Consider the following 26569-nt stretch of genomic DNA (forward strand, 5'->3'; position numbering starts at 1 on the left):
AAAATTTTTACTAAAAAATGATTGGTTAATTCTTATTTTTTGTCAAATTATTAAAACTATGACATTATTAATAAGGAAAAGATAACTTATATGTAGAGAAAATTGGTTTATATGGTATAAATAAATAGATATTGGATAGTCGTTGGATTTTTTTTTTTTTTTCTATTATCTTGAATTTTTACATGTTATGAATATAGTTTTGGTTTATATGTTATAAATAGATATGTATTGGTTTTTATGTTATAATTTATAAAAATAGTTTTGGAGTTAAACAAAACTCAAACCTGTATGAAACTGAATTTGCAAATTTTAGTGTGAGGGAGATGTTAAATATATTAACTGACTTTTACCAGAATATCTATATTTACTGAAAACGAATGCGTAAATATTTGTTTGCTAAAGAGGTTAATTTTTTTTATATTGGATTCTTAATGGTGTTTTTGTTAATATTATGATATTTTGGTATAATACAATGATATGAGATAAAAAGAAATTAAGAGATGCTCCTATAAAGACGCTTAAAACGTCTTTTTGTAAAGACACTTATATTTCGTATTATTATTGGACGTATTAATGAGTTGGTTATTTTAAATTTCTTAACAAATTAGAATAAAACCGATTTTTTAAAAACAATAATAATAAATCTATTTTTTTTAGAGATTTAATTGTATTTTTAAATCCCACAAAACAAAATATCAGGAATATATTTGTCTTTTTATCAAAACGTTTAAAGATATTCGGTTTAGATTGTGTAATTTAATCGGATCAAATCGGGTCTAATAATTATAATGCAAACAATTGGGTTTATTATTATTGCTATAATAAACTGATTTTGTTCTGGTTTATTAAAAAATAAATTATTAACCAGTTTAATAAAAATGTCCAATAATAACATAACACATGTAAATGTCTTTAAAAAAATACATTTTTAGTGTCTTTAGTAAATTATTAGTAACAATTTTAAATAAGACAAAAAATAAAAGAAAGTAAACAGAAATCGTGAATCACGATTTTATATAGGATAAAAAAAAATATAAAATCGTAAGTCACGATTTTAATTTTTAATTTTTAAAATTGTATTTTAGAATCCAACTGTGCCTTTGTCCACCCAAGAATTACCCGTGCGGGGGGCCGTGGAGGGATATTTGTCAGTTACAGTTCACGACTCAAGAACTGAGGCAGAAGATGATTGATGGGTTGTCTATGGAGGTCGGAGACGGAAGAGATACTCGCTTCTGGGAGGACGTCTGGCTACTTGGAGGGTTGTTGAAAGATCGTTTTCCTAGACTTTACTCTGTTTCAAACCAAGTAGGATCAGTGATAGGGGATTGTGGGTTTTGGGATGGATTAGAATGGATATGGAACTTCCAATAGCGACGACAATTGTTCCAATGAGAGTTGAATCTTGTGAACCAGCTACTTGATGAGTTAAGGCTGGTTAGACTTGCATATGACAGACAGGACAAAGTTGTGTGAAAATATGATAAACAAGGTGTTTTTACAACTAACTCATTTGTGCAGGTAATGCAGGCGAACATGGTCCCAGAGGAGATCACAAGCTATAGCTTTACGAGTACTATCTGGAAAGGACTTGTGCCACCAAGAGTGGAGGTGTTTGTTTGGTTTGCATTGACTGGCAGAATCGATACGAAGGAGAGACTGAGTCGACTTGGGATCATTAACCAACAAGATACTTTATGTGTATTATGCAATAATTGTGTTGAGTCTGGTCACCACTTACTTCTAGGATGTAGCTTTTCTTGGCAGATTTGGTGTGCATGGCTATCATATGCTGGTAGATTATGGTCTTGTCCGGATTCGTTGAAGGAGCATTTCCTAAGTTGGACTGAGGTATCAATTAGAATGGCAGATCGTAAGGCATGGATGGTGAGCTTTTGCGCGATTATCTGGAACTTGTGGTTGGAAAGAAATAGAAGACTATTTCAGAACAAGGGAAAAGGAGTGGAGGAGATTGTTACCATGTACTCTCTGAACTACAAGGAGTGGCTTGGTGCAAATCCCTTTGATTGTTGATGACAATACCGGAGATAACATGGGAATATAAGTTACTGTTGTTCTGATGTTTGTCTTTTATTTTCCGTTTTGTCTTGCTCCACTTCACGTGTTAAGCTTCACTTTCAAAAAAAAAAAGAATACACTATTTCAACTCATATCAACTTATTATACAACTTCTTCCATCGCATAAAAACATAACTAGCGGCTAAAAGAGATTGAAAGACTAAAGTTAACAAAATGAAGGTTGCAAACCTGCAATTGTCACTACAATTAAAACAACTTTTTGAATCAATTATTAGCACAAAGCTGAATTTTAATTTTTTTAGCTCAATTATTCTGCACTCAGCCAAAGTAAAAAGGTCTGAATAGTTGCTTCTGCATTCATCTTCATATAGAGAATACCAACATCTTCACATATAGTTGCTTCTACTCCTTTATATTATTATTATTATTAATTTATTATTAGATTGTTAAATTCTGGCCAGCATGTAACCAGCAAAGAAAAGTGAGTCATTGGATGAAATCTTACACCAATCTCACACCATTAAAATCATCTTGATGGCTATTTGATGGCTACAAATCACAAAAATTGCTGCCCCCTAGCATTCCTCTTTATTATTTAGACTTGTTTCACATCAGAAACATATGAAAAACCTACATGTATGTGCATGTGAACCATGAAAAGGAGGAGATCAGAAAAATTCCTGTTATATTTTGTGATCATAGCTATATTCTATTGACATCATCATCAAAATTTTCTGTATATGTAATTCTATCAACTCCATTCTAATTAATTACTTAATATTGTTTCAATAAACTTTGTTACTTTCTATCTGTTATTGCAAACTAAGTTACTGCCTATACAGTACAGAAGGCATTTCAATATCACCCAAAACACAGCACAATGGGTTTTCTATCTGGTTTTTCTTGCTGCTTCCAATCTTCTTCTGTTGATAGAGGAACACGTATCTTAGAAGAACAACCATCATCCATTATAAGTGAACTCTGCCGTCAGTTTTCACTTTTAGAGATGCAATCAGCAACAAATAACTTCCATAATTCTTTTAAAGTTGGAGAAGGCTCATTTGGCAATGTCTACAAAGATTATCTGGAAAACAGTTCTACACCAGTTGCCATCAAACGGTGCAAGAAGGATTCAGTTTTTGGTCTTTCCAGCTTGAAGAATGAGGTTGTCCTGCTTTCTCAGCTGCAACACCCCAATCTCATCTCCTTAGTTGGATTCTGCATTGAAGGAACCGAGTTGGTTCTTGTATATGATTACATGTCTAATGGTTCCATTCGTGATCATCTTCATCGTGGGAACATAGATCCACTTACATGGAAGAGGAGGCTTCAAATTTGCATAGGAGTGGCGCGTGCACTGCACTATCTTCACACAGGAGCCAAGTACACTATTATCCACCGGAATATTAAAACACGTCTCATTCTTTTGGATAGTAATCGGGAACCAAAAGTTTCAAGCCTATTAATATCCAAAAGGGGAGCACTTAGTACTTCAAAGTCATTGACAAGGGTGGAGTCAGATGTGAAGGGAACAATTGGGTATCTTGATCCAGAATATTTAGCAACAACTATGTTGACTGAAAAATCAGATGTATTTTCATTCGGCATAGTTCTATTAGAAGTTGTGAGTGCAAAGCTGCCGCCCGAGATTAACAGAGAATACTTTCACTTTCAACGCTTTAGTCAGTCATTGAGGTCATCTGCAAATGAAATTGTTGATTCAATTCTTAAGTCTAAGATTGATCCAGATTGTTGGAAAACATTTGTTGACATCACTAAGAGATGTTTGCTTACGGAGGGAAGGGAGAGGCCAGACATGGGAGAAGTGGAGGTGGAACTTGAACATGCACTAAAATTTCAAGTGGAAGCTGATGCCAAGAGTTAACTGCTATAATTCTGGTAAAAAATATGATTTCCTTAGTTGAGTGGTTTGTCTGAATTTTCAGAAGATATGTTTGGCAGATGTAGTTCTAAAATCAATAACTTGTTTCAATCCCATTGTCACTGAAGTAGCTGTTCATGTAGCAGATTAAGAAACAGAAAACAAGAGTTAAAGTTTGTGCTTATGTTAGTTTCATGTAACTGTATGTGCTCTTATCTTATCCCATAATTTCATTTTTTCCAAGTAAATACTTGCAAATGTAAACCAATGAAGATTTAAGGTGAAAGTTACTTGGGTATATATGTCTAAAGAAAACAGCAACAGTTTAAGTGGATTTTGGAAAAGTAAATAGATAAATAAAAATGTAAATACAAGAAAGCTTGTAATTCGGAAGGTCCTGTTCCATTCTCATTTTTTATTAGGAGAGTTCATCATGACAAGGTCAACACCCAACCCATAATAAGTGAAGAAAATGACAGTAGCACAATTGCAGTCAATCAAGGGAATCATAATGGAATTGGAAAACAAACAAAAGAACTCAACTTTTTAGCTCTCTTATTGAATGAGAATCTAACGAGATAAGGAACTACCTTGGAAGAACCATTGAGATGGAGTAGTAGATTACTGATTACAACAATTGAGAAAGTACTGAAATTTTGTCTCTGCTTTCATCTTCAGCAGATCCGTACTCAGGTATTTGACTTTTGCTATTTCAAAAAAAAAAAAAAAATTGGTAACTTATGATATTGGTTCACAAATTTTGGTCTTTGCTTCATAATTCATTGCATACGAGGTGATTAGCTGTGAAAATCGGGATAACATGTCAGTAGAATCTTGTTTGTGTTTGATAGCCAAACAGGTATCTCAACTTGGAATCATGCTTCTCAAGTGTATAAGCTTTCCTCTTCCAAAGAAGAAAAACTCATCCAAGAAGCACTCTTCAACGGTTATAGAATCGTTATGCCATCAATTTTCCCTGGAAGATCTTAAAAGATCAACCAACAACTTCAACCAGAAATTAATAGTTGGAAAAGGAGGTTTTAGCACTGTATACAAAGGATGTCTCAAACACAATGGTGGATCAGACCATACAATTGCATTAAAGCTCAAGTGTTGCAACTCCAACCAGCATTTCCTTGAGTTCATGAAGGAAATTGAGTTGCTATGCCAGCTTCATCATCCTAATTTGATCTCTCTTGTAGGATTTTGCAACCATGAAAAGAAAAAGATTATTGTGTATGAGTTCATGTGCAATGGCTCTCTTCATGATCACCTATACAATAGGGACAAGAAACCACTATCATGGCAGACAAGGCTAGAGATATGTATAGGAGTGGCGCGTGGACTACACTACCTTCACGCTGGAGCCAAGCGCTCTATCTTTCATTGTGACATAAAACCTAGTAACATTCTTTTGGATAGCAATATGGTGTCTAAGCTCTCAGACTTTGGGCTTTCATTGCAGGGACCACTATCTACTTCCAAGCCAAAACCAATTGAAGTAGATTATGTTGCAGGTAATTCATTTATAGCTTACTGCAAACATGTAATTAAATAATTCAACTAATACTCTTACTTATAGGTACATTTGGATACTTAGCTCCTGAGTGTTTCCAACGCCTGACCGTTACAGATAAATGTGACGTTTACTCCTTTGGTATGGTTCTACTTGTGATGGTATGCATGAAGGAGAAGGATTTGTTTCTTAACAAGGCCAACATGTTAGGTAACCAACATTTGGAGGGGAAGAGTGAAATCAAATACTTTGAAAAGTTCATTGATGATCAAGTTCAACCATGGAATGTAATAGCCTTTATGCAGCGATTCCCAATCGAAGAGATCATTGATCCAACACTCGGGGGAAAGATTGCACCAGAGTGCTGGGAAGTATTCATGGATGTTACAAAAAGATGTTTGATGCATGAACCTGATGAACGACCAACAATGGGTGAAGTAGAGGTGTTGCTTGAGTATGCTTTGTTATTGCAGGCACAAGCAGATATCAAAAAGAACAATGGTTGTTATTCTTTATCATCCACCACCCTTATAAACTTAGGTGAAGTCATTTGTATGCATGATATTCATTTAGAAGAGCTGATATTCCATCAGTTTTTGCTTGCCGATCTTAGGCGAACAACCTTCGACTTTGAACGCAGAGTCATCGGTAGAGGAAGCTTTGGTACAGTATACAGAGGTCGTATCTTAATAAATGGAGCTACTTATCATTCAATTGCAATTAAGAAGTTGGATTGGTTATCTATATGTGATAGTGATATACAGTGGAATTTAAAAGATATTGAGAATATTTCCCAACTTCGCCATCCTAATTTGGTCTCTCTTTTTGGATTCTGTGATGAACTTGATGAGAAGATTCTTGTATACATGTATATTCCCAATGGATCTCTCCATTATCACTTAAATTGGAATGAAGAAGCTCTAACATGGAAGAAAAGACTAGAAATATGCATTGGAGTAGCAGAAGGATTGAACTACCTTCACACAGCATCTATTTTTCACCATAACATAAAACTCAGCAACATCCTTTTGGATTATGATTTGGTGCCCAAACTCTCAGATTTTGGGCTCCCCTGGTCCAAGAAAATTCATGCAGGTGACTTTTTATTTTCATTTTTATCTTGGCAAAGCAAAAATACTTATTTAATCATTTGTTGTTGTTAACCAGTCACCAATTCTGTGGCTTATTACAGAAGATTATGCTGCTCCGGAGTTGTTACAAGGACATGATTTCACAGATAAATGTGATGTTTATTCCTTTGGTATAATTCTCTTAAAAATGGTACTAACAAACAAGCTACCAATTGTTGAAGGGGTTATTTATCTCAATCTAAAGGGAAAGATTGCACCACAGTGTTGGGAAGTATTCTTGAATGTCATAAAATGCTGTTTGAAGTATGAAGCAAATGAGAGACCAACAATGAATGAAGTGATAGCTCAACTTCAACATGCCCTGGCACTGCAAGAGGAGGCAGATTCCAACGCAAGTGGTGATTACAACTTGTTATCTGTGACCTTTGATCCTCCGGTTGGAGGAAGCATATATTATTAAGAACATTGCAAGTGTGAGAAGGGACTGAGAATTGAAAAAGTAAATTTTAAAAGCTAAATAGTATATGATAATATGAATAATGTGAACCGCTTATATGTTATTGTTAGAATATAATTAGAATCAATTATGATCAATTAGTATTATTTATAGGGACTAAAAGAATCGTAATAATAAAGACGTAATCTCCTACAATAAATATTCAGATATACTAAATAATACTAATTGATCATCATTGATCCTAATTATATTCTAACAATTATATACTTCTTGGTAATTTCACCTCTCACAGAAGAACACTCTTCTTTTTTTTTTTTTTGGTAGTTGAAGAACACTCTTCTTTGATATGTCAAGATTTAAGAAAAACCTTTTTGATGTTTCAATTTTTTTTTGTCCGAGTAAGTAAATGTTATGGATAGGCCAGAAAGAACAATAAACACGAAATTTTTTTTGTCCGAATAAGTAAATACGAAATTTTTTTTGTCTGAGTAAGTAAATGTTATGGATAGGCCAGAAAGAACAATAAACACGAAATGTAAATATATATATATAGAGGTAAAAGAAAAATTGTGGAAAGTATTAAACTATGAGTAAAATTTTAAATATATAATTATTTTTGAAAATACCAAATTGAAAAAGAATAATCAAAATTTTCTTTATTTAGAAAGAAATTAAGAATAGAGTCAAAGAGGTGAGGATTTTAAGCCAAAAAAAAAAGTCAAATAATTTAAATACTTTTATTCTTTTGGTCAAAGTCATAGACTTAGTAAACGCCTAGATCTGAAAGATAACACAACCATGATAAATTTATCTGCAGCAATCAAGGTAGGAGCTGTATGAAGCTTTATTTCTGCCACCACCTTCAGGTTATTTTCCATTTTCACAAGTGATTTATTCATCAAATTAAGTTCATTTATGTTGAATCTTTTTAACCATTAATGAATTCTGAGGTTAAAAAGAATCTCCTTTCTCTTATGCTTCATTAATGAAGGTAAAAGATAATAGTAATGTTCTAGGTACCACTTTAATGATCAATGATTTGATAATATTCTATTTGAAAGATGAATAATAGAATACAAAGCAAGGTGTTTGTGGAATCTCAATGAAACTAAAGCTTTATTCCCTTATTATTTCTATAACTGATTTCACAAAGCAGAATCTATATTAGATTTTAGAAAATTGACATGTGTGAGTCCCAATAGAACAGAAATAACCATTTGTCTAATCAATCTGTACATGATTGACAGTCCCTCAAATTGTCATAATGGTTCTGAAATGTTTATGCTTTGGTGATTGGAAGAAGGGGAATGCAAGTTGTTCATCTAAGAAACAATATCCAACAGTAATAGAAGAGCTATGCCATCCCTTTTCCTTTCATGATCTTAGAAAGTCAACCAACAACTTTGACCAGAAACTAATAATTGGAGAAACAGCCCTTAGGAAGGTTTATAAAGGTTGTCTCAACCATAATAATAATAATAATGGTGCTGCTGCAACTGATTATACGGTGGCATTGAAGGTGATGACTGTTCCCCTTGAATTCAAGAAGGAAGTCGAGATGCTATGTCAGCTTCATCACCCAAATATAATATCTCTTATAGGCTTCTGCCACCATGGAAAGGAAAAGATTGCTGTGTACGAGTATACAGACAATGGATCACTCCATGATTACTTGAGTAACAAGGACAAAGAACCACTGTCGTGGAAGAAAAGACTAGACATCTGCATCGGAGTAGCACGTGCTCTACACTACCTTCACTCTGGAGTCAAGCGTGCTATCTTTCATCGTGACATAAATCCAGTTAATATTCTTTTGGATAGGAATATGATGCCCAAACTTGCCAATTTTGTGATATCATTGCAGGGAGGGCCCTCTACATCGAAGCCAAAGCAAATTAAAGTAGATAAGATTGAAGTTACATCTGCATTGATGGCTCCGGAGAATGCTATACACGGTATTGTTACTAATAAATGTGATGTTTACTAATAGTGAAGTTCTACTATACAAGGTAGGCCATAATGTATTGAACTACATAATTCAATACAAAGAGCACACTCTTGAGAAGACAATGGATCCAATTCTGAAAGGGAACATTGCGCCAGAATGTTGGCAAGTATTCACTATTCACTAGTGTCATACAAAGTTGCTTGGAGTACGAAGCAGATGAGCGACCAACAATGGGGGAAGTAGAGGTATTGCTTCAGCATGCTCTCTCATTGCAGCAACAAGCTGATATTATCACGAATGCTGCTCGCTATACCTTATCATCCACTACCCCTTGTTATTGTCAACAGCGATATAATGATCATGTATCACTACCCAGATAGTGCTGGATGTTTTTCTACTCCAATCATTAGTCTTCAACTGCTATACTCGGCTAATCAATAGGTTTTATGGCTACTCTGTTTTCTTTTCTTTCTTCTGGTTCTAAAAACACAATTCTTATAGATCTAACATAGGGTTGCACAAAATGTGATCTTATCGATCAATATGTAACATATCAAATAGATTAAGCAAAGAAAGAATACGAAGAACTTATTGCTAGTACAGGTTATTAACTTTTGCTTTGCAACGTTAACCTGCATTTTGTTTCAACGATCAATGTCCCAGAAATCAAAGCAAACTAAAGCTGTGCTTAGAATAAGTTTAATCAGGTTTTAGTTCAATGAATTATCCACTTTCGTTTGTGAATTTATAATTTATAATTGCAATTGCACAGTGATTTACATTAAAAGTACTGCAATATTAAATAAAACTCGAGAGCATCAGAAATTAAATAAATTAGGAAGTACCTTAATAAAATAAAGTTGAAAGCCATACATATAAATGTAAAATTTACACCACTATAGCAATTATATGATATATCAACAAGCTACAAGGTTTCATTACCAGATAGAACAAAAGATAAGGTGAAAATAGAAAATTTAACGTGGTTCAATTAACCTACCATGAAAAAAAGACCTAGGAGCACATGCTCTATGAACAATGAAGAATTCAGGTGGCAAACACAAATATTCCGTAGTAATTTAGAAAGCAAATTCAATGTAACTTAGAAAGCAAATTCAGTGTAACAGTAATAGAGTTGGCTTTAGAGAGAAAATTAGACTAGAGAGAGGGAAGAATTTGAGAAGAAGAAAGGAGAGCAGAGGAGAAATTTCAGAAGGGAGTGAGGTTACCACTGCATAGTTACCACGCAAAGTCGTCCAGGGTTCTATTAATGACCCTCCCTCTCGTGCTTCTCCTGATTTCTTGAATTGAAGGATCGTTTGACAGCTGTCCATTCCCAATAACAACCTTTTCCCTCTCACTTGTTGGTGCTGATTCTGCATGACCTTCATTCACGTACCGTTTTTCATCTTTATTCCTTACATTCTCACTGGGGACTGGCACGAGACTCTGTGTGTATACAATGTAGTTTGTGCCATACTGAGACAACCGACGAGAACGATCTTTAAAATGTTCCAGATCACTATAATCAAAACATTTGAGTTGGAGGAGCTCTCCTCTGACATTATATTTGGCAAACCTTAAGTAGAGATCTATAGATTTCAGAATAGAATCTAGTGCAATAATGTCACTACCATTGGATAAGCATAGAGGCGCAGACCGTTCCCGAGAAATCTGATAGAAAGTCCAAGATGAATGCACTTTGTATTGTTTCATCACCCATATGTTAGTTTTATCGCGATCATAAGAATACAAGGCCAGGCACCCTCCTAGTAGGACAAGATGAGTGGGATTGAGATAACCCATCACTTGTTCAGGCATAGATATAGTTGAGAAACTCCTTTCCTTCAAATCAAATATAAGAATACTATAATCTCCAACACTAAGAGTGCACGACGACCAATGAATAGCGCCATTCAAGAAGAACCCACGAGATTTCCAGTTGCTCCAACCCAAGGGTTTGGAGAGTGCAACATCAAGATTAATCCATGAATTGGTGCTCAAAGACAGGCAATCAAAGTGCTCATGGCCATTCTTATCCTTAGAAGCTACAACAACTAAGTAGTCATCCTGTGAGGCATCGTAACCAAATCCATACAAAATCGCACTATACGGAAACACAAACCACTTGCGATGACTACGAGAAACAATGTGAGAGTAGGATACTCTTTTGCTGGATCCAGTCACTGGATTCCATACCACAAAAAAATGCGGGGCTCGGTGTAAGAGAACAAGCCCTCTGCAGGAGCACATAACTTCAAAATCATAACGTGTTTTCATCTTGAAAGGGAGAGATACCTCTTTTACTGCAGTAGCGCAATTGTAGTCGTGAAATACTGCGTCAATGTCAACGGAGCAAGCCTTGGTGTAGTCATCTATGAAGAGGCATACATGGGTGGGTGCGGCAGAGAGGTGAACATGTGATTTCGCAAAGTCGGGATCGGAAATGAGAGTGTTCCAAAACTTCGAAACGCACTTCAGGCGAGCAAGATATTTGAGCGGAACCCTCAGTAGGATTCTGTGAATCAGCTCAAGAGTAAGAATGTCGTGAATGCTCTTGCTCTTGTGATTCTCATCCTGCTGTTGCTTCTTCTTCTTCTCCATGGTCGATTGCTGTTTTAGTTTGTTCCCCGTGTGCTTCTGCTGCTTCTTCTTCTTCTTATCCATGCTTGATTGCTTGGAATGGAATGCAGTGCTTTGAAATTGAGGAGTGCTAGGGCCAGAGGTTTTGTCACTTTTGTGATTTTCTCAACTGCGTTGGAAACAGAGGACCGAAGGGAAGGGAAGCGAAGAGTCAGTTTTGAATGGGCTATTGAAAAAAAAAAAAAAAAACCCTTAATTTTTTATTTTTTAAAAAAGTAATATTTTTTTCTAAATATTAAAAATATTTTTAATTTTATTTAGATAAAAAAATATTTGTTAGTTACATAAAAGACATGTCCAAAAATAAAATCCGTATGATTTTTATTCCTAAAAAGCTTTCAAACTATATTCATAATTTTACAAAAATACAATATTTTTATTGCAATTATACATAACTAAAAGAAACTTATTACAATTGTGATTGAAATAAGGAAAGAAAAAAAAATCTACAATTAAAACAAAACTCATAATCGACCATAAAAAAAATAATGCTCTAAAACTAATCTAAAAAGAAAAAAAATGTACTTGGAAAATATGCTACTAGTAGAAATGTAGAATTGAGCTTTGAAAAGTATGTTTGGTCTAAATTAAAATGATGCTAAACGTAAAAAAATTTGAAAGAATATATAAATATGAATTTGGATTTTATAAAATAAAAAAATTAGTAAAATAATAAAATAAAAAAATTATTATTAAATTTATAATTTTTATTATATATAACTATGTGAGTCCTATTATTTTCATTTAAATATAATTAAATATTTATTTTCTCACTCTGTCAATTAAAAAAAAACTCATAATTGACCACCAAAATAAGAAAATGAAGCTCTAAAATTAAATGACTGGAGAAAAAAATATACTTAGAAGATGTGCTAACTACTACTAGTAGAATTTAGTTTTCGAGTGTTTTTAACCTAAATGAGAGTAAATGTGGAGAGAAATTAGAATTAAAAAAATAGAATTTAAAGTGTTTTTTGTTGGAATAAATTAATTTCAATATCCCAGATCATCCATATTGAATCATCAAAAAATATATCATATCATAATGCGGAAGCGTACCTGAATTCATAAACATGAATCATACGATCGGAAGAGTTTGGATCTTGTGGTTCTTTCGATCTTCCTCAACCAAAGCCTTCTGTATTCCTAGGAGGCTGAACTACAACTCTTTTGATGGAAAAAGAGTAACAAAGGCGGCTTTGGCATATTGGGGACCGAAACCCTAAAGGTCTATTTATATTTGAGCATGGCACCCATTAAACCCTTAAGCCCAAATAAAATAGTATCTAAAACCCAAAAGATAATATATCTAAAATCCAAAAAGGAATGACCGATTTTTCTCAATCTTTATGACTTGCTCCTACGGAACCGAGGACGAAAAGACGAGCTAGGAGTTTTAAGACAAGAAGGAGAGTAGACCAGAGAAAGATGAATGGAAAGATCTAAGAAACTGGATGATACCTCGATCTCAACTCTATATTAAAAGGCACGCCTCTGAATTCGATCCATTTAGAGTCTATCCTCATCGTTCTAATTGCTTGAAGAAGGTAATTAATCAATAATTATCTAAGGAACAAAAGATAATATTCGGTTTTATTCTCATTTAATTTCAAATCAAAAGTAATAATGACTTATTCAATTTAGCATTTATAACAATAAATGAGATCACCATTATATAAGTCATTTAATTTGAAATAGCATAATTTGTGATTATAATTAATATATGTATTGCCCACAAATAAGTTAGGAAATCAAATAATTTCCTAACAATCTCCCACTTGGGCTATACATATATCATTTCTTGACATAATCACATCTTTATAAACTTTATGCGCGCATCTGAATGCTATTTCTCTCATTACTTTAACAATCTAGTCCGTCTCATACATTAGATATGGAACTACCGCAGCTTTTATCACATTAAATGCCGTGACTAAACCACGCCAATCACCATCCTAATATACTTAACGACATAGATCAAATTTGGATGAGTAATATGGAAATTACATGCCAAGTGATCTCATGCATGTCTATTTCCAGCTGGTCCAACTTTATTGAGATCAAACACAATACAAATATTGCAAAATGAACATTTCACATAACATGAAATAAACCATCAACTTAATTCTGCAGAAAAATAACTCAATATCTGTCATAGGACATATAGCATAAACTCCCACTAAACCAAGGCATCACAAATATTGACACCCATCCGAGCAGTGTGCTCATGAAAAATTTTAGGGGTCAATCCCTTGGTAATGGGTCTACTAGCATATACTCTGTTCCTATATGTCCTATGAAAATCTGTTTTTCTTAAACTTTCTCCTTGACAACTAAGAACTTGATGTCTGTATGCTTCGATTTTGTCAAGCTCTTATTGTTATTGAAGTATAGTACTACTGACTTATTGTCACAAAATATCTTTAATGGCCTTTCAATGTCATCTACTATATGAAGCTTAGTGACAAAGTTTCGCAACCATATGCCATGAAATCGGAATCAGAGTACCTAATAATCTCCAAATTTTCTGATCTCCGATAAATAAGCATGTAATCCTTTGTTCTTTTTAAACAACAAATTACGTGTTTAACAGCTATCCAATGATCCATATCTGGATTGTTCAAGTATCTACCCAATACTCCCACTATAAATGATATATCGGGATGTATGTAGACTTGAACATACATTAAATTCCCTAGTGCTGATGCATAAGGTTTATCATGCATTGTTGTCTTCTTAGGATCATTTTGGGACATTGCTTGAGACTAAACTTGTCTCCTTTAGTTACGGGTGTGTCCATTGGTCTACAAATTTTCATGCCATATCTACTTAAAATCTTTTCGATATAGTTCTTTTGTGACAATCCAAGAATACCTTGAGAGTAATCTCTTAGTATCTCGATTCCTAATACAAAAGAGGTATCACCAAGATCTTTCATTTCGAATTTGTTCGATAGAAATTTCTTAGTTTCATGCAACAAGCCTATATCGTTGCTAGCAAGTAGAATGTCATCAACATATAAGACCAAAAAAAAAGTATTTACTCCCACTGAACTTGCAGTATACACATTCATCTATAATATTTACCTCAAAACCATGAGGTAATGACTTGATGAACTTGTGATACCATTGACGGAAAGCTTGTTTGAGACTATAGATAGATTTTCTCCTTTTTTTTTATTGGATCTCCTTAATGACACTTCTTGAGGTTGTTGAGCTTGCTGTATGGGTTGGGGTTGAGGAGGATTCTCATTATTTTCCTATACTGTAGCAGTATCTTGAGCAACAACAATATTCTCATTGTTCTCTTGTACTGTAGCTAGATTTACAGTAGGATTCTCATTGTGCTCTTGTACTATAATTGTATCTTGAACAACAATAGCCACAAGGACCTGATCATTGTCAGTTACAGAATCCTCATCAAAAGCAACATTCCTAATATTTTCTTCCCCCCAAACTCAACATCCTCAAGAAATCTCGCATTTTTCCGTCTCAAAAATAGACCTTGATGCAGGATTGTAAAACTTGTACCCCCGTGAACGCTCAGCGTAACCAACAAAGTAGCAACTGATTGTCCTTGAGTCCAATTTTCTTTCATGCGGCCTATAAGGTCGCGCCTCAGCTGGACATCCCCAAATATGCAAATGCTTTATACTGGGCCTTTTCCCAGTCCAAATTTCATATGGGATTTTGTTAACTGCTTTGCTTGACACCCTATTAAGGATGTACACTGCGGTCTTTAAGGTTTCTCCCCAGAGTGATTCAGGCAAGGAAGAATGACTAATCATACTTCTCACCATGTCTTTAAGAGTTCGGTTCCTTCGCTCTGCAACACCATTCGTGTTAGGTTTGCCTGGCATGGTGTATTGCGGAACAATACCACACTTCTCTAGGAAAAGAACAAAAGGCCCGAGACGTTGCTCACCTGAACCGTCATATCTTTCGTAGTATTCACCACCACGATAAGATTTGACAGCTTTAATTTTCTTTCCAAGTTGAAGTTCAACTTCAGCTTTGAAAGACTTGAAAACATCCAAGACTTGACACTTTTCATGAATTAAATATAGATACCCGTAACGAGAGTAATCATCTATGAACGTAATAAAGTACCGTTGTCCATTCCAAGAGACAATAGGGAATGGGCCACATATATCGGTATGTATCAGTTCTAAGACATCTTTAGCTCTCTCGGTACCTAATTTCCTTTCGTTTGTCCTTTTTCCCTTTATGCACTCAATGCAGACTTCAAAGTCCGCCAAATTTAGGGGTCCAAGAATTCCATCCGACACGAGCCTCTGAATTCTCTGTTTAGAGATGTGATCTAGGCGTTTGTGCCATAATGATGCCGAATTCTCATTTAGTTTTTGTTTTGTACCCGTTTGCAGTATTTCATTATTATAGGAATTTAAGTCAAGCCTATATAGATTATCCACCAAATGACCAGAGCAAATTTTATTCGAATTATAGAAGAGACTGACTTTATTGTCTCCGAACGAACAAAAATAACCTGATTTGTCCAAACGAGAAACAGAAACTAAATTCCGTCTAAATGACGGTACATAAAATGTCTCTAATAAATCCAAGTAAAATCCACTCATGGAACATAATCTAAAGGTTCCTATAGCTTCAACTGCAACTATATTGCCGTCTGCCACATAGATGTATCTTTCAGCATCACTTGGCGGTCGGCTCCACAGGCAACCCTGCATAGTAACACTTACATGAGTAGTAGCAGCAGAATCTACCCACCAAGTATCAACAGGTGCATAACTTAAACTAGCTTCAGAACAAACGAAAGTAAGAATTATACCCTTCTTTACATGCCATGTGGCATATTTGGTACAATTCTTCTTCATGTGTCCCACATTCTCACAGAAGAAACAAGTCGAAACTTGATCTTGTTTCTTAGCCTTTTTCTGCTGAGAAGGCACATCCGCAGTAGTATCACGCTTTCTTTTATACTGAGAAGATGAAGCCATGTGAGCACTTTCAGTCTTATCTTGCTGTAGCCTCTCTTCTTCTTGCACACAGTGAGATATAAGCTCATTTAAGGACCAAGTGTCCTTCAGAGTGTTATAACTCACTTTGAATTGCCCAAAGTGTGCAGGAAGGGAAATCAAAATGAAATGCACGAGTAAATATTCAGACAACTCTAACTTTAGTGCTTTCAATTTTGAAGCAAGATGAGACATTTCCATAATGTATCCATAATGTACTCCCTTATGTTCCCTTTACCTTTATACCTCATGGAGACAAGTTTGCTCAAAAGGCTACTTGCCTCCGCCTTTTCATTCTTAGTAAAGAATTTTTCAACGTCCTTTAGGAACTGTTTGGCATCTTTATCCTCAGTAATTGAGCCCCGAAACGCCTCAGGAATTGAGCGCTTCATGGTCATAATGCTCATTCGATTGGATCTCTCTCCCACTTCTTTATTTTAACCTCATTGAGGTTTTCCGAAGTGGAAGTGGGTTTCTCCTCTCGAAGAGCTATATCTAGATCCATACAACCGAGGACAATCTCCACGGTATCCTTCCAAACTTTAAAGTTTGAACCATTCAGCATAGGAATACTGCTAATTTGCGCAGAAATACTGGTAGCTAAAGTCATAGTTTCTGGATTAGAACAAAAGAACATGCAGTAAATATTAGTTAATTAATGGGTAAAAATCCATATTGAGATATTCAGCACAGCATTAATTTTCAATCTTTGGATAGAAAAATTAACTGTAAATATTGTCAAAATTTCTGTCGCACATTAAGCCTTTCTTTGGACCGACTTAATGCGCACATGGAAACTTAAACTTCGCAACCTATTTATTACCGCATATATTTTCTATTAATTGGCCAAACAATAATCTTCCTTTGGGCCGATTATTGACCGCATAATTAATAGAAAATAAACAAAAGTGTACAATGCTTATTATTTGGCCAAACAATAAACTTCCTTTGGGCCGATTATTATTCGCATAAATAATAAGCATTACTTTATTCTTAATTAGTTACCCAAATATGTATTTACCATCAATATGTATGTAATTCGGCCAAATATAGACCTTCCTTTGGGCCGATCAATATTCGCATGAATTACATAACACCATATTCCTTATGTTTTGAATAAATCAATTTTCACAAAAGAGGCTACTTTGGCAGCATAATGTTCAATCAATTTATTCCAAAACCAAATCTTTATAAAATAGATGGTATACTAATCCAAATTGTTACCAATTTCCTTATGTAACAACAAAAAAAATACTTAAATCTCAAAAGGAATTAAATCTTAATGATGTCTTTTGAGATCTTAAAGAAAAAATATGATTATAATTTATGTGCCAAAAATTCTTGATCTATTAAGATTAAAATTAATCTTTATAAAATTAGTGGGTATAATAATCTTTATATCCAAAAAAAAATAATCCATTAATTTTATATCAAATTAATGACACACAAAATAAAAAAAATCGAGACAATTATAATAATTCTTTGTGCTAATGTTTCAGAATAAATCAATTACTATATCAAATAAAAATATCAATACGGTAAAATATATATATATATATATATATATAAGCAGCCGAAAGTATATATATATAAAGCAATCCAAGTGGCAGTAATAACATGTAATCTGAAACAATACTAAAATCATATATATATAGAAACACACGGGGCATATCGATAGATATATATCTACGTATCAATTTATATATATACATTGAGGCACACACAAACTCAAACAAGTTTATATATATGCGTGCAACAATTTATAACGTAAACAACATGCATATATATATTGATTCGACAATAGAAAAAAAAACAAAAAACTGAATATTTTTGATGACTAAATAATGGATGGCTCTGATACCACTTATTGGAATAAATTAATTTTAATATCCTAGATCATCCATATTGAATCATCAAAAAATATATCATATCATAATGCGGAAGCGTACCTGAATTCATAAACATGAATCATACGATCGGAAGAGTTTGGATTTGTGGTTCTTTCGATCTTCCTCAACCAAAGCCTTCTGTATTCCTAGGAGGCTGAACTGCAACTCTTCTGATGGGGAAAGAGTAACAAAGGCGGCTTTGGCATATTGGGGATCGAAACCCTAAAGATCTATTTATATTTGAACATGGCACCCATTAAACCCTTAAACCCAAATAAAATAGTATCTAAAGCCCAAAAGATAATATATCTAAAATCCAAAAAGATAATTATCTAAGGAACAAAAGATAATATCCGGTTTTATTCTCATTTAATTCCAAATTAAAAGTAATAATGACTTATTCAATTTAGCATTTATAACAATAAATGAGATCACCATTATATAAGTCATTTAATTTGAAATAGCATAATTTGTGATTATAATTAATATATGTATTGCCCACAAATAAGTTAGGAAATCAAATAATTTCCTAACATTTTTATAACTATTAAAAATGTTTATTTATTCAATCTTTCTTTTTAAAATTGAATAAATTTTTTTATGATGACAAAGTTAATAAAATAATAAAATAAAAAGTTAACTATTCCTAAATTAAAATAATGAATAGAATATATATTTTATTAAAATTATAAAATTAATAGTCGTTAATTTTTATTTTATTATTTTATTAATTTTTTTACTTTAAAAGATTTAAATTTTTTTAAGTCATTTGAAAATTTTTTATGATAATAATAATAATGATGATTATAACAACAATATACAACACAATTATCGTTACAAAACATGGTGGGCACATTGTTATGGTGGGCACATTGTTATAGATATTGTTATCCCAACTGCAAAATAAATGCTAATTTTATTGCAATCTAAAGGACTAATGTCCAGTAAACAACTTAATTAAGCTTTTTTTTAAAAAATAGTTTAAATAATAAATAATTATATTAAAAATAATTTATAAATAAATTATTTTGTGTTTGAATTTTTAGTTCTAAAAATATTTATTTTATAAAAATGTGGTAAAAAGTAGTAGTATTATGAGAGAAGTCATTTTTTTAACTTCTTTATAAGTTCCTAAATAACTTCTTAGAAAGTCGCAATTTAATTTTGAAAATTGCATCAAACATCAATACTACTACTTTTCATAAGTCAAAAACTCAAAAAAATTACTTTTAAAACTTTCCAAACAGACCCTAATTAAGGAATTATATTTTGAGCCGCATGCCATGCGCGAAGAATTTGAATTATAATTTTTATATATTATTTTTTATTAGAATTTATAAAATTTTATAAATAAAATATTATATATTCATATGAAGAATTTAATCAAGTAATTGCAATAAATAATGTAGTATTGAATTTTTTATTTAATCATGTATAAATATATTTGAAATTGTCAAAGGTTGTAATATATTAAGTAGTAAATTTAAAAAAATTATTGAATATAGCTTTTTACTTTTTTTTTGTTTTTTATGTCTTTTTTATTTTTTTTGTTGAGTTGCTACTTGTTGGTGATGTTTATTTTGTTTTCCTCTTAATGATTAGAGTAAAATATGCTTGTCATTTAATTTGAACTGTTGATTGTGTTAGTTCTTCTTTTTCTTTGTTGCTGCAATTTGTTGATCCATTTGTTTTTATTGTTGGTTGTTGGATGTGTTTTGATTTTTTCCTTCCTAATGTATTTATTGATAATAGATCTTTATCAGATGATGTGAGTCTGATTTTTTTTAAAGGATATAATTTTGTTACTAAGTGTCAAAAAATATATAAATATTAAATAAGAGTATTTATTTGTAACATAGAGTTTAATGTTATGATTTAATATTAATACTTGTTTGATTTATTTTAAGGATATTTCTGATTGGACATCACTTTGTAAAACGAATGTTTTTCTCATAGTATTTGAGAGCCTTTCTTTAGATTATAATCATTTAATAAATCTTTTACACTATCATATTTGTATAAGATTAATTTATAGTTAAATAATCCATTTAAAAATAAATTCATAGAAACAACTAAGTAGAAAGTTGCAATAATAATAATAATAATAATAATAATAATAATAATAATAATAATAAAATTTACAATAGGGACAAGAAACCACTATTATGGCAGAAAAGTCTAGAGATAGAATAAATGTTCAAAATGGTTTCTGAAATTTAAATCGCTACTCAATTTAGTCATTGACTTTTAAAAATAACCAATTAAATCTCTAAAATTTAAAAAAGTGCATCTCTGTTAGTTCTTCGGAGAACTGACGTCTAAATATTAATGATGTGGAGTGTGAACTACCATGTGGGCATTCCATTAAACGACGTCGTTGAGGGAGAAGGATGTCCTAAGTGTGTGAAATGACGTCGTTCAACATCTTCTCCCCTTTGAATAAACAATTCCAACTGGTCCCCTTCATTTTCAACGTTTCCCACCAAAACCTCAAAAAAGCATTCTCTTCATCTCTGTCTGTTTGTTCTCCCATACTTTCCACTCACATTTTTCGCCGGCGATCATCCTTGAAATCTATTTTCTCCGGTCTGTGGAGGACTTATCGACGAAGTATCAACTTCGCACACTGTCGACGATGAGAGGTAAGGGTTCATGTTGATCCTTCTCTTCTATTTTTTGTATTCTGTTGAGGGTTTTTGGTACTTATGTGTGAATGAGTCACTGTATACGTAAATGAGTGGTTTAGAATGCTGTGGTTGTTAGTGGCGCAAATGTTAGGGTTTAGGGTTTTTAATATGAACCTTGTAATCATAGTGTGGTTTAAGTTATAATCATTAGGAAGTAAATGTATGCGTTCTTATTACAAATATAGTGTTGATTTCTTGTTCTATGCAACATGGTTGTTTTGCTACAAAATGACTAATGCTCTCTGTTTTTATATTGTGCTGTAAACTTCATATGCCTGATCAATTGAAACTTGTTTTCTACTATGGTGGAAAGTTTGAGACAGATCCTGGTGGAAGTGTTATCTACACATCTGACTTGTATGATGAATGGGTTGGAGTTGATGAAGACTATGTTGACATGTTTGCGGTAACAAGTTATTATAGGAAATTGGGATATGACAAGGCTGAAGCATATTGGTTTTTGGACCCTAAAGATGGGTTAGAATTTGTTCTTAGGAGATTGCAAGTGGACCAGGGCCATGTTAATATGATCAGGCACTACCATGAGAATAACAATGTCATCCACATATATTTTAAGCACGGACATTCGGTTCCTGATATAATTGATATAATGGAGTTGTCTGAGACTGAAGATGATGATGATCATGCTCTAAGCCAGAAGGTTGGAATGGAAGGAATGGAAGAAGTTAGAGTAGTAGGTGTTGAAACTGCGAAAGAAATCAGCATAATATTAAGCCAACTTGAAGAACCAATTACCTTTATCATAGTTGAACTGAAATTCACTGCCCTAAGCCCACTATCCACTGCCCACTACCCCATGCTCACTACCCCAAGCCTATTGCCTCTCAGCCCACTGCCCTAAAGCCCACTGCCTCCCAGCACATTGCCTCCAAGTCCACTCCACCAAAATCCACTGCCCTCAAGATAAATGTCTCCAAACCTTGCTCACAGGCCAAGTCTCATAAATCTCTATCCCAACCAAATTCCATTACTTCCAAAGTCATATCTCACAAAATTCTCTCTCAACCCAACCCCCCAACCAACAATGCACAAATTAAAAAATCTAGTACATCAAAGAAATAATCCAAGCCTATTAACTTTAAATTTAACACATCTACAAAAATTTCTAGAAGGTATATCACATGATCACAAGGCTGGAGAAAACAAATAAACAAGGAGTCAGTTCACTTGAATGTTGATAGCTCATTTGATTCTTATGAGTCTGCAGAGGACAGTTTATACAAACCACACATGCCACTTGGGTGTGTGGACTCAAGCAATGACAACAATGATGATGTTGGTCCTTCCAGCAATAGGAGAAAAAAGAAGGCTGACAATGACAATGATAAAGGCAAGAAAAAGGCTTTTGGTGATGAAGATGTTCTCCGTCCCTCTTCAATGGATGCATCTGATTATGAGAAGGAGGTAGATGATGATGAAGAAGAAGAAAACTTGTAATGTATGTAAATTATATTTTTTATTATAATTAATTCCATTTAAATATAATTACTAATTTTATTCTTTTTTTTCGATGATGTAATGCATGAATCTGTATGGCAGTATCTTTTTTTATGATAGTTGAAAATCTGATGAACTGAAGGACTCCATCAGACTCTAAAGACGATGTAGACCCAGTTGTGAATCCCATCTTCAATGATGCTGCCAAATTTGGACATGTAAGGTTAGAGATAGGTATGGAGTTTACCACTATGGATGCTTTTAAGAAAGGGGTTAGAAATTATACGTTGCAAGAGGGTGGGGGTGTTAGGTACAAGAAAAATGATACTACTGGATGTAGGATGATATGCAAGAATGAAGATTGTCCCTGAATGATGTTTTGTTCTTATAACAAAAAGAATGAATGTTGGAAAATTAAGACTTTTAATGATGATCATACATATGGAGAACTTTTAAGAATATATGTGCAACTAGGTCTTAGATAACTGATATACTCGTTAAGAATGTTAAGAAGCTCCCCACATTTAGACACTGTGAGGTTTTTAATTACTTAAAGGCAAAAACTGTAATACAATTGTCTAGGACTACAATTACAAGAGCTTTGGGTGATGCAAAGAAGATAGTGAGGGGTGATAAAGCTGCAGAATATGCTAAACTCAGAGATTATATAGAGGAGTAGTTGAGATCTAATCCGGGTTCAACTATCAAGTTAGGTATTAGTACGATGCTTAATAGAGACGGTGTATTTGAAAGGTTTTATGTCTATTTGGATGGATACAAGAAAGGTTTTGTGGGTGGCTGTAGACTCTTGGTAGGACTAGATGGTGCTTTTTTAAAGACCTATTCTATTATGGAGGTTGGCTGTTGTGCGTCATGGGTCAAGACGTGAATCATATATACCTAATTGCATGAGCTATTGTTCATGTTGATAACAAAGACAACTAGAAGTGGTTTTTGGAGCTCTTGCATGAAGATATTGGAGACTAGACAAAGCATGGTTGGTGCTTCATCTTTGACATGTAGAAGGTAATCTATATGGTTCAATTAGAAGCACGATATATGAATTTAAGGACCATTTTGAATTAATGAACACAATTCGAAGGACTATTTTGTAATAATAACCAAAAATTGAAGGACTGTTCTAAATTAAGTTGTCTGTGTTATCGGTGAATGTAACATATATTAAATGACTATTTTGTTACCTTGTAGAGTCTGATCCCGGCATTGCATAAGGTTATGCCAGGCGCGCATCACCGCTTTTGTGTGTGGCACCTGTGGCAAAACTTCTAGAAACAATGGAAGAACACACACTTGAAGAGCTTTCTATGGAAGTGTGTTAGAGCAATGACTGTCCAGGCATTCAATGGACATATGCAGTCAATAAAGAGGGTGAATGAGAAGGCGTGGGTGTATTTAGACAAATTTTCTAAGCAAGCATGGACCAAGGCTCACTACAAGGACTTTCCAAAGGTTGACAATGTGTGTAACAACGTGTGTGAGGTGTTCAATGCTGCCACCAAACCATACAGATGCAAGTCTGTCTTGACTTTACTGGAGGAGGTTAGAAGGTATGCCATGACTAGTATGGCAAGGAACAAACTGAAACTCTCGAGCCATGTGGGACACTTACCTCCGATTCAACAAAGTAGACTTGCGAAGGAGATGTATCATAGCAGGTATCATACACCAATGTGGTCTGAAGATGCAGCTGAGGTCATGTTTGAAGTGCATGGTGAACCACATAACGTGGTGGTTGATTTGGGAAATCAAATATGTAGCTGCAGGTCTTGGCAGTTATCGGGGTAAGTAATATTTTATTTTCTTGTGTGTAATTGCATGGTAGCATACCTATCCTAAACACTTAATTACTCAATTTTGTTGTTTGCTATGGTTACCTTGTCATCATGTAATGGCTACAATTTCAGTCATGAATGGTAGGCCCGAGAATTATGTCCATGCATGGCTAACAATGAGATCATACAACAAGACTTATGAGTACTATATCAACGGTAAGAGGCCAAGAGTTGTGGGAGACTTTACAATACCTCCATTACTTACCACCCATAAGGAGCAAACCCCATGGAAGGCCATCACATTATGCAAGAAAAAAATATGCACGTGAGGCACCTATTCGGGGAAGTCAAGAGCGCACTGCAACTAAATTGAAGAGAAAATATGACAAATTCACTTGTAGAACATGTGGAGATGTTGGTCACACAACAAGGGGTTGTAAAATAGCAAAAAATAAAAGGCTGATGAGTTAGCAGCTATTGCAAAATCTGTCGAAGATGCTGCAAATGAGAGTGATGCTAATGCTAAAGGTAAGGAAGGTGAGTGAAAGAGCATTTTCGTATAGTTAGGAATTTCATTCAAAATAATTCTGTTGATAGTATAGTTCCCAACCAACTAGTAATGCTCAAATCAAATTTTAATTTATTTTTTGTTGTTACAAGTACAAACCCCAATAAAAATTTAACCGAAGTATTTAAATCTCGAGTCGTCTCACAAGGAATTGCAATGAAGTGATCAATTATTGGCTATGAAGAACAAAGGGGTTTGATTTTCAATTGGCAAGAAAATATAATAACAAGAAAGTAAATAACAAGAACTAATAAAATAAAGGAAAGAATTCTTGACTAGATATAGGTAATTGAGATCACCATCCTTATCTACAAACCATACATTGATAATTATGAGGGACCAACCCATTTAATCTACTCCTATGCTTGAAGTAAGTATAATGTCTACCTCAATACATTAAGTACGTCAAATAGGCTTGATCAACATCAATCCATAAGTCCTAACCTAGCTACTAATTAACTTAGTAGTAGGCTAGAGTCAATGGTTATCAAATTGACCACATAGGGTTCTCAAATCACCAATTCAATGAGACCCAATGACTCAAGGTCACTTAATTCCCTTAGCCTAGGCCAAGAGTCAAGAAAACTACCCAAAAACTAGTGAAAATATTCTATCAAACACCTAGTATGCAATAAAAGTAAACATCACAAAATGCAAGAATTAATGAAACTTATAACTAACACAAGCAAGAAATCAACAATAGCAATTAAGATAAACATAAAAAGGACATGGAAACATGAAATTGCATTAAAAGAAAATTAACATCCAACAAGGGTTCATGAAAGTAAAAGAGAGCAAAATAAGAAATCAACAAGTAAAACTAGAAGAGTAAAGTTATAACAATAAGAAATTAAAAGGGAAACTAAATCAAAACCAGAATTAAAAGTTTGATCTAAGAGAATTAAACCTAAACTACCCTAAATTCTAGAGAGAAGGGAGAGCTTCTCTCTCTAGAATTCTACCTACAACATGATGAAAAATTATCCTATGAGTCTCCCCCACCTCCCACAATCCCTTGCCATCCTTGGGTTCAAAAGCATCAGAAATGAGTTAGATTTGGGCCTCCTTCAACTCAGAAATTGCCCCAGCGTTTTGCCTTTAAGTTGGTCACGTGCTGCTTGTCACGCGTACGCATGGGTCACGCGTACGCGTCACTGGCACTTTTCCTGGTCACGCGTGCGCGTGGGGTGACCTGTGCGCGTCGCTTGCGAATTTCCATCTCACGCGTACGCGTGGTTGACACATGCGCGTGGCCTTCAGTTCAGCAAATCCTCATTTCTTCATGAATTTTCTATTTTTGCATGCTTTTTCTTTATTCCTTCAACCCAATCTTTGCCTTCTAATCCTGAGATCACTTAACAAACATATCAAGGCATCAAATAGAATTAAAGTGAATTAAAATTAGCAATTTTAAGGCCTAAAAAGCATGTTTTCACTCTTAAGCACAAATTAGGAGCAATTCACAAAACCATGCTATTTCATTGAATAAATGTGGGAAAAGTTGATAAAATTTCCTAAATTCAACACAACATAAACCACAAAATTGGGGTTTATCAGTGAGGTTGTTGGTGCAGAAGGTGAGAATGGTATTGAAGGAGGAC

The 26569-nt window shown here is 33.9% G+C and overlaps 4 protein-coding genes across 5 annotated transcripts; 3 read left to right on the forward strand and 1 right to left on the reverse strand.

Moving 5' to 3' along the window:
• Positions 1-2920: 2920 nt before the first annotated feature.
• On the forward strand, positions 2921-3925 carry LOC112743374 (receptor-like protein kinase ANXUR2). The gene has a single exon (XM_025792586.1). It carries the CDS (start codon positions 2921-2923, stop codon positions 3923-3925), a length of 1005 nt encoding a protein of 334 aa, XP_025648371.1.
• Positions 3926-4411: 486 nt separating this feature from the next.
• Positions 4412-9387, forward strand: LOC112743375 (receptor like protein kinase S.2-like). Of its 2 annotated transcripts, XM_072215216.1 has the most exons (4): positions 4412-4615; positions 4774-5439; positions 5505-6533; positions 6631-9387. In XM_072215216.1, the coding sequence occupies exons 2-4, from the start codon at positions 4800-4802 to the stop codon at positions 6987-6989; spliced, it is 2028 nt and encodes a 675-aa protein (XP_072071317.1). In that variant the 5' UTR covers positions 4412-4615; positions 4774-4799; the 3' UTR covers positions 6990-9387. The 2 variants fall into 2 exon arrangements, with proteins under 2 accessions (XP_072071317.1, XP_072071316.1); XM_072215215.1 differs by lacking the exon at positions 4412-4615 and having other exon boundaries at positions 4624-5439; positions 6631-7075.
• On the forward strand, positions 8251-9387 carry LOC112744609 (probable receptor-like protein kinase At5g38990). Its single transcript, XM_025794283.3, has one exon. It carries the CDS (start codon positions 8251-8253, stop codon positions 8971-8973), a length of 723 nt encoding a protein of 240 aa, XP_025650068.1. The 3' UTR covers positions 8974-9387.
• A 372-nt stretch (positions 9388-9759) lies between these two features.
• LOC112744608 (F-box/kelch-repeat protein At3g23880-like) lies at positions 9760-11760 on the reverse strand. The gene has a single exon (XM_025794282.2). It carries the CDS (start codon positions 11599-11601, stop codon positions 10174-10176), a length of 1428 nt encoding a protein of 475 aa, XP_025650067.1. The 5' UTR covers positions 11602-11760; the 3' UTR covers positions 9760-10173.
• Between the last annotated feature and the right edge of the window lie 14809 nt (positions 11761-26569).

This window comes from Arachis hypogaea, chromosome 14, assembly GCF_003086295.3.
Source record: "Arachis hypogaea cultivar Tifrunner chromosome 14, arahy.Tifrunner.gnm2.J5K5, whole genome shotgun sequence".
Taxonomy (NCBI): Eukaryota; Viridiplantae; Streptophyta; class Magnoliopsida; order Fabales; family Fabaceae; genus Arachis; species Arachis hypogaea.